Raw genomic sequence first — 17212 nt, 5'->3', positions numbered from 1 at the left:
TCCAGATTATAACCATAATCTGTATAGTACTTCACAGCTGGGGGCTGAGGGAGTTAGACGTTCTTAAGTCAGTGAGATTCAGGCACTTGACTCCTTTAGGTACCTTTTGAAAATCCCAGCCTGCGTGTTGTCAACATTAAAGATGAGCTTCTTGTCACATTTGAGTCCATGAAGTTCACCTTACAAGCTTGATTGTGTCCAGCTCTGCATGGATTCAGTGTGTGTTCTGGACTCAGTGCAAGAACCCAATGAGGTTAGCACCTCTCCAAGGGGGTAGGGAGGGCTGGCATGTCCATTCCTGCTGTGCTTCCTTGAAATCTGGGGGGCATAATGCTAGCACAGTGTCTTCAGCAGCTTTCCTCTGTGGTGATGCCCTGAGCACAAGGCTGTGGAGAAAAAGTGCTCACTAATTAATGCCATCCCTTACTTTCTCCTTTTGGGCAAAGCTATGCAGGTTAGATGATACAAGTGCCCAAGGAATTTGCAAGCAAGTTCTTGTAGCTCAGACTAGATAAGCTGCAGCACCCATATCAGGAAAATATAACTTAATGCCCCCCGGTGTTGGTGTGCTGTTATAGACAGGACAGCTCGGGCTCTATGATGTAAGATCAGCCCTGTTTTTGTGTTTTTGGATACAAGTAGAAACATGAAGAGCTAAACCTATGTAGGTCTCAGTTTGTTTTGGGGAGGAATAAGCTGGCAACTTAACAGAGGAAAAAATAACTCTCAGTGCTAGGTATAGGCCCCAGGGGACTCTATAGCATTTAAAAGTTTTTTCCTGGAATTAAAATTAAATACTGAATTAAGAGCCAGCAAGAGGGGAGGATTTTCCATGTTAGACATGGACAGTTTTAGCCTCAAAATCATCCAACCAGTTTAATTCAGGTATGTTTGTTAAATGTGTTGAGACTCCTCAGGGGAAATGCAAAGTGTAATTGTTGCACCAGAAGTTTACCTGGCTAATAAAAGTGGCACTTTCTGGATGTACTTTTTGGACCCATGCCTATGATACAAAGGTATAGACACAGATAATTAGTGACTTCAGTGGAGCTGTAACACTTTACAGCAGCTGAGGGTCTCGCCCATTAAGTCAAGTTTTCCAGGACTAAGCCAAGCATGAAGTTATAGAGATTACAGTCTGGGCACACCTAGTTCCATGAGAAGATACAAAACTGGGCAAAGGCCCAGAATTATCAAGGGCTTCAATAGAAATGGAAACCTAAGTAGCAGCATTTCTCAGAGCTGACACACGCACAGTAGGTAGTTTCTAATCCTTTGGACGGTAGCTGCGATTTACTATTGACCCATGGCCGGCCTGTCGCAGCAAGTCTTGATTACGCATCATAGCTGAGAAAAATAAATGAGAGTAACATTGGCGCCCTCCTACTGGTTGAGAATTGACGCCATTCTTTTATTGTGCTGCTGTCTGTAACACGTCAGTGGAGAGGAAACATTGCCTGGGAGGCAGTTTGGGACTGTAATAATCTCTCCCACAAGGGGATGTACGAAGTACAGTGAAGCTACATCCATGCTACTCTTTTTTTGCCAGCTAAGGTTTTCTGCTGGTCTATGTATCTTTATGGTCCTCAGCCCTGTAGTGTCTGGGTGCCTCTCAAAAGTCAGTGATGTTCCCCTCCACACCTTGCATTTTACAGATGGGGAAACCGAGGCACAGAGCGATGAAGTGATTTACCCAAGCTGCACAGTCAAGTTGTGACAGAGCCTGGAATTTAACTCCATGGTTGGAGCCCTAATGTAGAGAGATCTCTAGGCAGCCATTGGCATGTTACTCCCATGTTGTCAAACCCTGCTCAGAGCATTTTTAGGCTTGTCTGTGTCTAAACTGCAGACAGGGCTTTGTCAGTGCTAATGCTCCCACCCAGGTGTCTGCACTTGTGTTAGCAAGGAAGGAAAAATTGAGGAAAAAAAAGTCTTAATGGAGACAAGGCTTTAAAAAAAGGGAGAGGGAAGAAGATTCAAAAATCCCGTTGACTTTCAATGTCACTGAAATTCACTATGGTCAGCAGAAAGATATTGGAATAGTGAAAACACTTAATTTTCAATGGGACCTAGGAGATTTGGCATATGAAACATAGGCTCCTAAGCCACTTTGGTGCTTTTGAGAATGTTGGCAAGGAGGTTCTCTTGCCTGTTAGGCCACGTGAGGGGTTTAAAGGCCTTGCTGTGCTCAAACACCATTCTCACAGGTATCCCCTGTCTTTGCATAAACTGGTTCGCATGCCCTGCATCTCCAGGGCTGGTGTACTGCTGCTGGACACTTCATTTCGACTTAAATGATGTATCGTCTTAGCTGCCAGCCTTGCCGCCTTCTCCCAACCACTGCAAGCCATTAGGGACAAATTCTGTGTGCCTGTGTCTCCCCTTGATTTCACTGGGAGCCGTATGATTCAAAGGGCAGAACATAGCCCACAGGGTGACATGAAAAACACCCAGAAATACAACCCTGTAATGTTTCCTTAAGCAGAAATCACACTTTGGGAAACTTTTTGTGCCCCCCTTCCCCATACACACAGTGTAATACATTTTCTGCCACTGTCTTAATATGTGTATATGTAATGCATATGTGTAATGGTTGTGGCAATGCCAAGAAACATTGCTGTCTACTTAAGGCAGATTATAGAAGTATCTTGTGTTAGCAGTAGTATTTAAAACTTGTTCAAAGGTAATATGAATCCTTAAAGCTAAAACCACTTGTAGTTTAAGAAAGTAAACATGATAAACCGCTTTGGAATTTTGGTTTTTGTCTTTTTTTTTTTTTTTTTTTTTTTGCATGGGGGTGGGGTACATTCCCCTTCACTTAGAGGCAAACTCTTCCAGTGCTTTCTGCTAACATTACTTTCCCTTGGCTCATTGCTGGACCATCATCACTCTTTCATGGTTCCAACACCTTACTGCCACCCACAGTTCTTGGCTGGCATTCTGTTGAAGTTACATGTATGCGTTTGTAGAGTCTGAGGGCCAGATTCTGACCCTAGTCTGGAATAACTCCACTGGTTGGTTGCAGTGGAGTTACTCCAGATTTACACTGGTGTTACCAAGAGCAGAACCTGATCGCAAACAAGTCTTAAATGCAACCACTCTGTCTGCATATATGAGAATTATTTGACTGGAAAGTATTTCAGTATAATTCATCTCAACTACAGCAGGGAGCAGTTGAGATACCACTCCATGTATGCTGAAGCCTCTCAGAAAGCAGCTGCTCCACCTCATGTTATGTTCTGCAGAAATAAGCCTATTTGTTTTGTGTCTTCCACTTCTCAGGTGCTCCTTATTGGACCCGTTCAGAAAGGATGGAGAAGAAGCTGCTAGCTGTGCCAGCAGCAAATACCGTCCGCTTCCGTTGCCCTGCAGCAGGCAACCCCACCCCATCCATATACTGGCTGAAAAATGGCAAAGAATTCAAGGGAGAACACCGAATTGGGGGCATCAAAGTAAGGCATTGTGGGTCTAATCTTGACCGTGCTGTGTTTTAATCTCGTTGATCTATTATTGATGGACCAATCAGAGCTAGCATTCACTGAGCAATCTTGAGAGGGGCAAATGAGCATGAGGTCCCTGGCTTTACATGGTAAATATTTCCATGACCATTAGGGCTTATGACATTTTTCTGCTCAAGATGTTTTTTTCTAAAATATGTATAAATTGCGTATCCCTCAGTACTGCTCATCATCTTGGCAGCTTTGTCATAAGCGAGAGAGAAGAATATCCGTGTATGTCATCATGAACCACAGTGACTGGGCCAGAGTGGGGATATTTTCGATACTCATACTAATTGTTCAAATAATGGTTAAAACTAGCTGCTGCCCATTTTGGTGGAATTCCAACACGGAGCATTTGCTCGTGTTGCTAGTCTTTTTAAAAGTAACCTAATAAAAACAGATCCGGTGTATTGCTGTGCTGGCTGCAATAACTAGATGCAATAAGGTACAAAGAGACAGGTTTCTATCCAAGTTACAAAAGTGTAAACCCAGAGTGATAACACTGAAATCAGTGAAGTGACTCCTGACTTACCCGTGTAACAGATCAGAATCTAATCTGAGCTCTTAAGCATACTTCAGACATGTAACACGAGCCCTGCAGAAATACTGGGACTCTGTTGTGTTTGGGAGTCATTAACATTCTTGTGATGTAAATGATTGACCTGCGGTGAAATGATGTAAGCCCCTTTGCCTTGGGTAATGCTGAAGAGGGATAGGTTGGCAGTGTGGTTTCGAAGGTATTGCAACCGTGATGTCTACAAACAGAGCCCACAGACACCGAAAACCAGTAAATAAATGCCTAACTAGGTGACTTATCTGACCAGCAATTTCTGCACCACCTTGTGATTGTACATCAAAATAAGGCAGTAACTTAGCAGGAAAATCAGTTGCTCTTGATTTTCCCCCTCCCCCCCATACTATACCAAATGCCTTCCCATTTACTATTTTGGGCAACAGAATAGCTGGTGGGATGGTTATAAACAGAGCAGAGTCACACAGAAGCTTCCTAATCAGCACATTGTGGTTTGTTGACAAGGTTGAGGGCGCACAGGCAGTTCCAGTTCTTTGGAGAAGTTAAGGCAAGAGGAGAACAGGGAGGTAACTCCTCTCTGCAACTGATCTGATAATAGATAACATTTCCAAGTCACCCCGTACAACACAAACATTTTGTACTAATTACATGCTGTACGGATCATCATGAGCTGCTTTCAGGCTTGAATGTGCAGTTTTAACAAAAATGTGTGACGACAGCTGCACTAAATTATGCTCGCAGAATTAACCCTAAAGTTAAAAGTAATTCCACTTCCCGCTTCTCTGTGGTTTGAATCTACCCTCGAGTTCAGATAGAAAAGTTTCATCCTCTGCATCACAGTAACGTCTCTTGCACCACAGCGCTTTATTTTCTCTCCCAGGCACCTTCCAGCAGTAAGGAAATGTTTAAAAAGCTATCAGAGGCAGTGTGGAGCCTGTTAAAGCCCCATTGGTTTAATCCAACTCTCAGTCTAGACCAGGGGTCGGCAACCTTTCAGAAGTGATGTGCCGAGTCTTCATTTATTCACTCTAACTTAAGGTTTCACGTGTCAGTAATACATATTAACATTTTTAGAAGGTCTCTTTCTATAAGTCTATAATATGTAACTAAACTATTGTTGTATGTAAAGTAAATAAGGCTTTTAAAATGTTTAAGAAGCTTGATTTAAAATTAAATTAAAATGCAGAGCCCCCCAGACCGGTGGCCAGGACCCAGGCAGTGTGAGTGCCACTGAAAATCAGCTTATGTGCCACCTTCGGCACACGTGCCATAGGGTGCCTACACCAGGTCCAGACACACACACACTCTCTCTCTCTCTCTCTCTCTCCATCTCTAGACACAGAAACACCCCTTTGTTTCTCTCTTCCTTGCTCCCTACCCTTGTAGAGCTTAGATAGAGACCCTCGTCTCTTGTAAATATGCCAGCTTATATCAGGTGAGGATCTGTGCCAGAAAGAAAGTAAAAAAAATAAATCAGTTCAGTGTATCGTTTATTGAAGATTTAAACTCTGCAGATACCATTGAGTTCCCATCCCAGGATTTAGGCCCGGTGAAAGTGAATGGCCAGATCCACAGCTGGTGGAGGTTGGACAGTTTACACCAGCTGAGGATCAAGCCCAGTGGATTAACCTACAAAGGATAGAATCACAAATAAACATTTCCTCTTTCTCTTTTTCTCCAGAGTTCAGAATAGTTTAGTAAATGGGATTTAGATACCACCTAATGTGCATCAAAATTCAAAAGAGAGGAAAAGAAGACTTCCAAACACAGATGAAATAAATTCTATACAGTTCATCCTTAAATGGCAGAGGAGTGAAATTCATATGACTTATCACATGAAATTTCCCAAAGAGAATTAATAGTTAAATCCTTGCTGGAATCTATAATATTGTAAGCCTGTGTGTGTTAAATGACCCTAGAAGGGAATAGGGGGCTGGAAGAGGGAGATTGAGGATTATCCCTTCCCCAGACCATTGCACCAGCTTGCATACCAGTCTAGCAACCATGGGCTGAGTTTCTAAGTGTGTCTGCAAATGTTTATCTCACAAGAAGCCAAGAATGAGAGCACCAAATAAACCAGAGGGATTTCCAGTATCTCACTGATTTGATTAAAGTCTGCAAAGAGTTACTTTGTGTTTCTAATGGTTTATCAAATACAGCAACTGCCCAAACTTGGGAACGTCCTTCTTGTGATCCCTTGGGTCTGGACTCAGCTTTCGACTAAAACTTTGCCTCATTTGTTTTTTAAAAACCTTTCCAGACACTTTCTGTGTCACAGGAACACAGCTCAGAGCCACAGTTTGAATCTCTATTCAGATCCCACTTCCCCAGAACTCAAGTCCCGTACAATGAGGTGATGGACACTTTGTCTAGAATAGGCAAGACACATGGTTGGGTGTTTGGATCTAGGTTTATGACACAGCTCTGCCACATGCTTCCTATCTAGAGCCAAGCTTTACCGGAGTTCAGATCCTAGATGCTACCATGATGGATGCTTTACAAATGCCTAGGAGAGAAGGATTAAAAGGGGTGTGCAGATGCAAGGCTATGATACAAATCACTATAGAGATAGGTCATTAACAGGTTTAGATGGAGATCCCCCTACCCCCAAGTGCAGGCATCAAGTCTGGTCCAATTTCACCTGTAAATTACATGACAAAATGCCCAGTGGAATATCCAGGAGGAGTATCATTAAAGAGATGGGTCAGTAATGAGATGCTCTAATCATGGTGAAATTCTGGTCCGGATTCAGCCCTCAGATGCACGAGTGCATTGGATATCAGGGTGCAGAATTGGACCCATAATCCTCAGCAGCCAAAACCTTTCCGTCTTTCTATTACGTATACATTTAAATACAGTGACATGCTTTGTTGTCAACACTTAGAAACAAGGTTAGGAAAATGGGCCAGTCAACACTGTTACTTGTACAGATGCTGAGATACAAAAGATTGGAGGAAAGTCTAGCTTTATGGCAAGACTGTGACTTCCTCCATTAAAACCAAGCCATGGTTGCTTCATAGCCCTTACACCCAATGCCTAGTGCAGTAACACTGCTTTTGACAGTGCAATTGTGCTCTGATCCCTTTAAAACAAGGCATGAGGATCCAGATAACAACTAGTGAAAGATGATTACAGCAGCCCCATTTGAATTCACCTGCAGTAGCTAAAAGTGTCGACAATTGATGACACACTAATTTTCTGTAGTGTGCAGAACTGGCATCACTGATGCCTGTTGATTCTATGTACCAAGAATCCGCTCCAATACACATTAATAAAATATTGTTGACAGCTGTTTGGGAGCAGATGGCTTCTAATTTAACGTCCAGAGGCGTGGACAGGTTAACTGACTCTGCTCACGGGGATTATGCATACTGAGCACGTTTGTGTATGTGCATGAATCACTTTGAGTCTTGACTGCTCACAATTGCTTTCTACATCGGTTCGAGATTTTCAGTGCTTCCCACATATATGATCTCACTTAACTGAGAGTTGGCTAGTGAGTTGTGCAAGGACACCAGCATTCATTTTCAACTCGGTAACTGATGGGCCCCTGCGGCCTTGGCCAAGTCACTTAAAGTGGACACCATTGGTCTGAAATCCAATCAGTTAAAAAAAGGACACGGAGTTTCATGTACAACACTCGAGCCAGGGTCACCCTGACAGTTTTGTGCTTCACACTCATGGTTTTCCTATGGTTTTTAATCGTGTCTCTCACCTGTTACCCAATGGAAGGCGTATCCAATGAGAAAGGGAACCAGATAACTATATGAAGGAAATAGTGAGGCTGACTGTACATTAAGTGCTGCCTAATACCCTGAGTAAACAAACTGTAAAATATAGAATTTTTTTTCTCCCTGGTCTCTTTCAGTTCTACTGATCGGTGGGTGAGTGTTACTTGTAACACAAGTAGGTTAAAGATCTGCCAAAAACACCCAAAGGTGTGGTTCTTTAAGCTGATGGGTTCCATTTAACCTCTCTGGCCCTCAGTTGACTGGAGTATGTGATGCTATCTTATTTAATGTCTTTGAAGCACTTCCAATCCCTCTGATGAAAGGCACAACATAGAAGTGCAGCTAACAATTATTTGTGTGACCTTAGCACCAATGAACTCTAGTTGTAGACCCAGCCCTCATAGTGCTAGGTGCTGTACAAACGTAGAACAAAAAGATGGTCCATGCCCCAATGGGCTTACGGCCCATTATCTATATTATGGGAGCACCTACAGCCCCAGACAGGATCAGAGCCTGTTATACAGCCCTCTGCACAGTTGAGTCGCTGGGCTTGATTCTCACATAAGGACCATTGTACACGAGGCAAGCAGCGTAAATTGTCCTTAAAGTGGTCAGAACTTATATTTACAGACGTGCTGCAGCCCCACCACACTGGCAGAGTGGGAGTGAAAGACGCCTGGGAATAAACAAAAATGAGGCCCATTGTGTTTTGCCATTTGTTCACTGATTATAATGGTCCAATGAAATGTGATGCCTTATGGATGACTGGGGTTTGTTTTTCCTCCCTCTAGTTACGGCATCAGCAGTGGAGCCTAGTGATGGAGAGCGTGGTTCCGTCAGACCGAGGGAACTACACGTGCGTTGTAGAGAACAAATATGGCAGCATTAGACACACTTACCAGCTAGATGTGTTAGGTAAGATTTGTCTACTTCCTCTTAACTTCTGATATGCCGTTGTCTTCAAGAGACTGCTTGATGGTTTATGTGCAGTGATGATTTTCAGCTTAATCATATACCCCGTCCCCTGAAGTGAATGACACAGGTCCATAATCTAGCTGGCCCTCATTCTCAACGAGCGTTCAAGGAGTGAATGTGCTATGCTGGAGGTGATTCTTCCTGTTCAGGACTGAGGGCAGTTGATTGTTGATTGGGGCAGTGGCTGGGAAGGCTATGCTGCAGCTCCCCAGGTGTACCCCGTTCTGTGGGAGAGCAGAGAGCTGTGTTCTTTGTTCTTGTTCATCCAGTGCCTTTCATGAGCCCGAGTACAAGCTCCTATGCAGACACTGGCAGTGGCGTCGAAAGCTACAGACAGGCATGTTCAGTGGGGAGAGAGGTTAAAAACGGGTTCCCCTTTTTCATTTCAGAAAGGTCACCTCACCGGCCTATCCTCCAGGCAGGACTGCCTGCCAACCAGACTGTTGTGGTAGGGAGTGATGTTGAATTCCACTGCAAGGTGTACAGTGATGCCCAGCCTCACATCCAGTGGCTGAAACACGTGGAAGTCAATGGCAGTAAATATGGCTCCAACGGGACTCCATATGTCACCGTGCTCAAGGTTGGTAGACACTGTTTGCTTTTGCATACAAGGGAGGAATAACGCCTCCTCTTCGGTGGTCTCACTATCTCAGGGATGCCATCTGAACTGCTTAGATATTACAAGGATTCCCAGAAATGTTACCTTCCTGGATCCCTGCTTTGTCCAATGCTAATTCAGCATTGCCAGAAAGTTATAGATCTTCGTGTTGATCCAGAAGGGTGTGCTCTGTACTTCCATGGCAGTGAATGTGCAGACTCCTCAGTTAGCCACAGGTTAGAGGTGCCTGTTCAAAACAACCACTCTCAAAGTTTGAAGGCATAAAATGAACGAGGCCTTCTGAAAATGTACATCCACAGAGTAAGATCCTGACTCCATTGAAGTCGGTGGGGATTTTGCTATTGACTTCAGTGGGGACAAGATTTCACTCATAATGGGCGAAGTAGATGAGATGGTTTTTATGCTCAGCTCTATTCATTTGCTGTATTACTAATATAGGTAAGGCATCTTTCTTGTGTGTTTAAAAATGTGATGCCAAATCCAGTCTTTAGTGACCTCTGTGCAAAAACCAAAGTTTGGCCCGTGGTTTATACCTTGACAGTTTCACTTTTAATTTAATCTGTGCATTTCAAAAAAAAGAGAGAGAAAAGTAAAAAGCAGTTGTGTTCGAAGCCTTGCTCTGTTAGGAACTCCATTTTCTGCCTTTTTAGGATCATGTTTTTGCAGCTAGATGAGGCTTTGGTACCTAACTGATGAGAGACAACAATGATATCTAGTGTCATGTTAGATTAATTATAGCTAAGTATTGCCTCAGACTGTCAGGACGTGTACAGTCATCTGCCCTATCGCAGTCAGAGTTACAGTGATTACCAACTACTATGCTAGTCAAGTATCAGAGGGGTAGCCGTGTTAGTCTGGATCTGTAAAAGCAGCAAAGAGTCCTGTGGCACCTTATAGACTAGCAGACATTTTGGAGCATGAGCTTTCGTGGGTGCTGTTCATTGGTGAAATGTATAGCTGGTGCTGTGGGGAAGAGGAGACATACAGTGAGCTCAGAGCTGTGGACTGGGGTGAATGCAGCACTGTGCAGGTGACATCATTATTTGGCAATTTGTTAAACCGCCCACAAGTATGTAGATGAGGGGGCAAATAAATGCCATTAAGGATAGCATTTTCCAAAATGACTTACAGGCTGAAAGGAACCCAACTTTCATTAAAACTCAATGGGATTTATGCTCTGAAACTCCTTTGTCACTTATGAACATGATCTTAGGCTGCTTAGTTTCTTGAGTGCATCTGAAAATTTTGCCCTAATTGTTTAGAACCGGGAAAGATACATATTAGAGGGAATGGTTTTCCTTCCCCTTGTTCCTCTCAAAAAATAAGTCTCTCCCTGTAGCTATGCAGCGCTCACACTGAGAGTTCAGTCCAAAGATTAGGTGTTCTCATTCGTGATGAGAAGTAAACTTTATTTAGATATTCATAAACAAAGTCGAAAATGGAATTCTAAAACACAACAGAGTCCCCCCCACCAGCAGCATCAGCAGTTCAACACCACAGGTCCTAGGGGGGAAAGCCTTGTTTAAATCACATCATCTGTGCGTTCCAAGTTTCCCTTATATAATTGTTCCGGTGTTTATAGGGGAAGGATAATGAGAGTATTCTGGGCAGATGGGATACCTTTTTTAGATATCTTTAAGTGGCACACAGAGCCAGAACATTTAGCTGTAAAAGTTCCTTTTAACAGTAAAATATCACAAATATGTCATTTAAAGGAATGTCCCCCCATTTTTTTCTGGAAGCAGGATAGGAAAGTGTCCTGAAACAGCTCTGCCACTGTTTGAGCCCAAACTGAAACTGTCAGAGCTTATCTGATTATGTTCACTAGCCTAGATAAATACCCTGGACAAGAAAATGGTTGTGAGAGTCATAACACTTTTGGGGACTGTGTCGTAATGAATGAGATGCTTTCAGGTGAAATTTGGCCTAAAATGGATGGAACTCCCCCCATATTTACATAAGTGTGTATGTACACATATACCCCTACTTTTAACAGTGTGTGCACCCTAAATAACACAACATGGTGCTGGTGCCTGAGAACAAGGACGTGACCATGAGCCTGATTCTCTTCTCACTGCTCATACCAAGGACATTAAAGCAGTTTCTCCTCATCCAAGCCCAGATTCAGGAAAGCATCCCCTAGTTGGCAAAGCACTGAAGTCTCATGGTAGCCTAAAGCTAAGCATGTGCTAAGTGCTCTGCTGCATAAGAATGAACTTGAGCATGTGCTTAAGTGTTTTCTTGAATGGGGCTTTCCAGTGTTGTGAGAGAATATGACCCAGCGCCGGCAAACAAAACTTAAAACTGACTGGTCCATTTTCCTGAGCAAATGCAGAAAGAAAACAGTGTAAACCATGAAAAGTGTTTCCTTTAAAAACTCTTTGCAGTTAGCTGAGATGCTTTATGTAAGTCCATTTTTAAAATTCACAGGGCTCAATGGAGTTACTCCAGATTTGCAGTTGTATCTGAGAACGTAATTTGGCCTTTGATTGTCAACCCGACGATGTCCCTTTTACATAGTAGATCCAGCATATTGTCAGTTTCAAGGCACACTTTTTTTTTTCTACATGTGAAGTTAAAGAATGGTCAGACTGTATGTACCGTCCTATAACTCAGCCAGTTAAATGATAAATGGAAGCCAGAGACCCTGGAAATCATTACCCAGATTGAACTAACACACTGGGAGAAATGGTTGGAGACTGTTCGTTTGTTTTTCATTATTTGGCATCACAAGTTGATAAAACTTTTTGTTGTTCTGGCTGTGCATAAAGATTTGCTTAAAATATGCCTATATTAATTTCCCATTGATTTCACAGCAAAGTACCAAGTGCTGTGTTACATGCCACTCAGTATAGTCTCATGTGGTCCTTACAGAATAAAGTGCTCCTACCTCTGGAAGTTCACAGAGTTGTGCAAACAGCAGATAGTGTCACAAACCCAGGATCCTACTCTGCTGTGGCAAAGAATTATACATGTAAATAGTGTTTAAAAATTAAACACTGAGCAACCGAGGTGCTAGATTATTAGAACTGCCAAATGCCTTCTCCTCTCTGGACAGAGTGAGCTATGCCTTGCTAAAGGTGTGAGCCTAGGCAGGCATTTGGAAACAGAGGTTTGATTTTATTTTTATTTAATGGAAACAGCACACTTATCCTTGCTACTTCTGATTAATTGTCACTGCATCTGGGTGTGTTAATGCTGGTTTATGGCATCGGGGATCAGAGTGTTTCCATTTCAGGACGCATCCTTGTGCTCAAATACTGTGCCTGGGTTTGGGTTTGTCATTCTCACCTTCGTATGGTTTATTATTTTTAAAACGCTAAAGATAAGGTAACTAAAGTGCTAATGTGTTGGAGCTGAATTGCCCCTCCCCTTTGGAGCTTTCCCCACATAATTATAGAGCAGGGTTTGTTCTGCCCCTAGGGGAGGAGACAGTGGCTCCGATCTCAGTCCCTAGCAGTGCAGCTGTAATGGAGTCATGCTACCAAGATCTCCCATGGCCATGGTTGCCTTAAAAGGGATTCCTGATTATAAGTCCCTCCAGTGCAATCTACACAGGATTGGAGGGACATGATGCACTTCCATGAGGCTGCCCAGTCTCCTGACCCCGGGCAAGTCCCTAGTCCAGCGGAGGGGCTTCTGTGGAGTCCAGAATATGGGTTGGATGGCATGCTGAAAGCAGCTGAGGCCCCTTTCATGCAGGAGGGAAGGAAGAGCTGCATGTCAAGATTTCCCCCTGCATGTGGATCTGGGGGAGCACAATCTCTCCTGATCATTAAATTTAATGCTGCACTTTAATCCGTTCTGAAATTGCTTGACAAAACCAAACTGCCATCTGGATCAGTTACCACAAAGCTGGGCCTAATCCTGCGAACAAAAAGAATTCTGTAGAACACAGGAGGAATTAGCAGGATGCACGGAGGAATGTTCTCCATGTGCCAGTCAGGGGGATTGAAAATGCCTCATTCCAGTCTCCAACAAGGGATGGTGTTACCCCAGGAAAAACTGTACCCTCTCCATCAATACACAGAGAGTTTAGTTATAAATAATGAAGCAGCAGCAAGGAAACTTTCTCACTAATCGATTTAAAGACAAGTTGAAACAAACTTTGCAAAGTGTGAATATCAGCAGTGAGATTGGGCCTGAAACTGTAAAGTTCCTATCAGAATTTGAACCCTAGGCTCATCTGGGATTATGGAGCTGATCCTGCAGTCCTTTTCGCAAGTCAGAGCTGCAGAATCAGACCCTAACATTGTGGCTGTAGATTGGGCCAGGCAGGGGAATAACAAAGCACTATACTTCATGTTATCTCCCAGGCTTGAAAGGAGTATTTTTCTAAGCTTTCAGGCATGTATTGAGGCCGTCCAACAGGGTTGCACAGTTTCAGACAAAAGAAAAACAACTGTTTAGAAACAAACCTATGTGCCATTGCAGCAGTTTGGAAGACGAGAAATAAAACCCCATTTAATGGTCTGAAGTTGGACTGATTTATATGCACCACTTTATTTAGTAAAGAAGAGTCTCCTATGTGCAGTGGAAAAAGTTACAGCTAATTTCTGAAAGGCAAAGTCAGCAGTAGGCTTCAGACTGCCACTGCTTATATTTTGTCTCCAAATTCTATTTTGGAATCCTGATAATTGAAACAGTATTTGCTGAGTTCGGTTGTAAACACAAATCTCCATGTAAGCCCTTTTCCTGCTGCTTCTGTCTACAGAGTTATTAAGAAACCATAGAATCTTTGGCTTTCTGGCTGCCATTAGATGCAGAACAGGGTAATTATCTTTTTAAAAGAGCGATTCTGTATGCCTTTTAATTGGAGAAGCACCAGTAAAAGGAGAGGAGTGAACGCGTGCAGTGTTAGTGGGCCAGATCCAGGTCACCTTGCTCACTCAAGTCTTCAGTAGCTCTCCTCGTGCGAGTAAGGTGAGCAGAAATTAAAGTATAAAACGGTCATGCTCAATCAGTCCTAAGCTAACATAGCTTCGATGGAGGTATTGTTTGGTTTACTGAAGTTCAGGTTTCTGTCTGTTCCTGCAGTCTTGGATCAGTAAAAACGCTGAAGCCGATGCTAACCTAAATCTGTTCAATGTGACAGAACAAGATGAAGGAGAATATCTGTGTAGAGCCAACAATTTCGTAGGCATAGCTGAAAAACCATTTTGGCTCCACATTCGCAAACCAAAACCAGGTAAACTATAGACTCTGTCCCAAGGCCCTAGCAACTGCAAGAATGAGCTTTAACATTTTAAGAAGCTAGTGATTAAAATGACTATTCATTTTGTATTAAACCCTGTCAACTGATGCTGAATGGCTTTACCTTATTTCCTTGCTAATTAGTTTGAAAGAATTAAATGCCTATACATCAATTGCAATGGAAAAATTCCCACAATAAAATGACTGTCAGCTTTTTCTGCTCGTATTCCTTTCTCTTCCTAACAGCTGAATGCTGATAACAGGATTGCACGCTAATGACCTTTGATGTTCGAAGCTCTAAGAAATCAAATTCACTTGAAGATTTTGCCCATATTAGTAAAGGCAGTAAACAGACTTTTTCCTTCTCAATAGTTATTCACAATTGACATCGGTATTAGATCATGCAGACAAACGCATAAGCAGAGAATAGCAGAGTCCAGTCAGTCCCTGGTTTAACTCTGTTGTTTTACACTCCAGAAGAATTTTGCCTATGTCTTGAAAATTTTCAACTAATTACAAAGTGAGAGGCTAGTCAGCCAGTCTATCTCCCTGATAATGTAGGAATGTTCCCTGAAGGATGCTTTCTAATGATGATCCAGAATTACATTATAGCATCAAGAGCTGTATTATTAATAGATAAGCTTTTGGTGTTAAAATTGATATTAAAAATAATGTCCTTCTGATGAACATATTTCTGTATTAAGTCAACATTTATCTAGTCAGCACTTTACCCTTTCCTCTCTACATCTCTTCTTTCTCTTCTCCTTACAAGCTCTGTTTTTGTTCCCACACTCACCCTGCTAACCAACAGTCAGTCCTATTGTGGGGGCAATTTTTCCTTTTGATGCTTTTGCTTGCATGCTTCATTAGTGGGACAGAGTAAGAGCCTGGTGAAGGGAACCTTTTGCTTTTACTACAGGTTGCAAACGGGAATGAATAAATAAATGAGGAAGATGGGCCACTGAAAACAAACAAGCAAAAAAAATCTTCATCTGCTTTTTAAATTTGCCTGTAAATCCGTGTGGTGTCCTCAAACTTGCTGGGAATGTGGCTTATCCTCTGTTTTTCCTCTTTCTATATATGTGTATTTTTTTTCCCCTGTAGACGGCAGGTGTTAACACAACGGATAAGGAGCTAGAAATACTGTACTTGCGAAATGTTACTTTTGAGGATGCAGGGGAATATACTTGTCTCGCTGGGAATTCTATTGGGTTTTCACATCATTCTGCTTGGCTGACGGTTCTACCAGGTATTTCCTTCTGCGCTGTCCCTTTTCTTTCCTCTTGGTGATGCTTCAGTGTTTAATTTAGAAATGCCAAGTTTCCACAAACTCTACATTACATGGAGCAGTGAATTTTGATCTTTAGTCGACTTCTCTGCAGAAAGAACTCTCTCCTCTTCAGTTTGCTGTGCAGATCTCTAATGCATACTGCAGTTGCATGGTAAAAACTGACGTGCTTCATGTGTCATCTCGGGCTCACAGAGCACTTCAGAGATAATGACGTGAACATCTCAAGTTCCCTTTGATTTAGGCATGTAGTATTATTCCTACTTTAAGATAATTTCTCTACCTGCTCATCTATAAATGGAAGGTCACAGCAAGAGTCACTTGCTGTGGTACAGAACCCAGGAGTCCTGGCTTCCAGGCACTGCTGGGCTGATTTTCTGTATGAAAATGAAGGCTGAGATGACCCCATCTTGTACTCATTTCTTGTGCAAGAGTTACATTGACATAGGACAAGTTCAGAACATGCAATAGAGAGATCTGCACTGCTGATAAGAGAGAGACTGCACTGTCCCACATCCTGAAAGCTGGCCTTGTGTTAAAAGGCATGAACTCGTGTGCGGGCTGGGCTGCTTGGGGAAGGTACAGTCCTTACTCAAGCAGCATTTCCCCTGAAGCTGATGGGAGTTGTCCCAGAACAATTGCAGAAGCAGACCCAAATTCAGCCTTTTCTTTTTATGTAATATTCATTTTTAATAATCCATTGAATAGGCAAAAAATAAATTATATTCTCTCAAATTCCCTGGTTACAAAACACGTTTTGATCCTCCCTACCACCATCACTGTTGCTAGCCCTTGCAAACAGACGTGCCCCAGAACATTTTTCTGAACCAGAAACTTTGGCATTTCTAAACCCTGATGTTAACTGAATTGGTGATTTTTTTCATTATAATTGCCTTTGTTAGGGGTCAGAGTGTCTCCTCAAAGACAAGTGGGATCTGCCGGTTCTTCTCTCTAAAATGGCTGGTGTCTGATTCTGTTTCCGCTTCTGCCATCCACTTGATTAAAAAACGTTTCTGTTGGTTTAAGTTCGGAGGTTTACATTATTATAAGAATCTGCCTAGATCGTATCATCAAATTGTTGCATTGGTTTTAAAATGTATGAACTCATAACATATTTAAAAAAAAAAAAAAAACCAGCTAAAGTGGAACTTTATAGTGAACTCAGATGCAAGGAAGCTCCAGGTATAGCAAACTGGAATGGGGGGTCCAGACTGCACCAGCCGTTAGGGAGCTGCAGATTGTAGTCAGTCTGCGGTGACCCTTCCACTTTCAGTAAAGGGAGAAAAACCCTGATCAGAGCCTTTGGAGCTGTGATCAAACGCAGCAGAACAAGCCCAATAGTATTTCATGGCATCCATACTCCTGGCCCTGATC

General features: G+C 42.6%; 1 protein-coding gene across 5 annotated transcripts in view; it reads left to right on the top strand.

The window, feature by feature from the left end:
* FGFR3 (fibroblast growth factor receptor 3) overlaps positions 1-17212 on the top strand; it is a 78784-nt gene that overhangs the window by 46137 nt on the left and 15435 nt on the right. For 3 of the 5 annotated variants that reach the window (XM_050947544.1, XM_050947541.1, XM_050947540.1), the window contains 4 exons: positions 3283-3452; positions 8555-8678; positions 9128-9318; positions 14395-14545. In XM_050947544.1, the coding sequence (XP_050803501.1) occupies positions 3283-3452; positions 8555-8678; positions 9128-9318; positions 14395-14545 (636 nt within the window). Of the gene's footprint in view, positions 1-3282; positions 3453-8554; positions 8679-9127; positions 9319-14394; positions 14546-15654; positions 15800-17212 lie in introns of all 5 variants that reach the window. The other 2 variants (XM_050947543.1, XM_050947542.1) reach the window with 1 other exon arrangement.

Source organism: Gopherus flavomarginatus, chromosome 3, assembly GCF_025201925.1.
Source record: "Gopherus flavomarginatus isolate rGopFla2 chromosome 3, rGopFla2.mat.asm, whole genome shotgun sequence".
Lineage (NCBI taxonomy): Eukaryota > Metazoa > Chordata > Testudines > Testudinidae > Gopherus > Gopherus flavomarginatus.
Note: the sequence above shows the minus strand (reverse complement) of the source record. Positions and strands in the feature narration are given on the sequence as shown.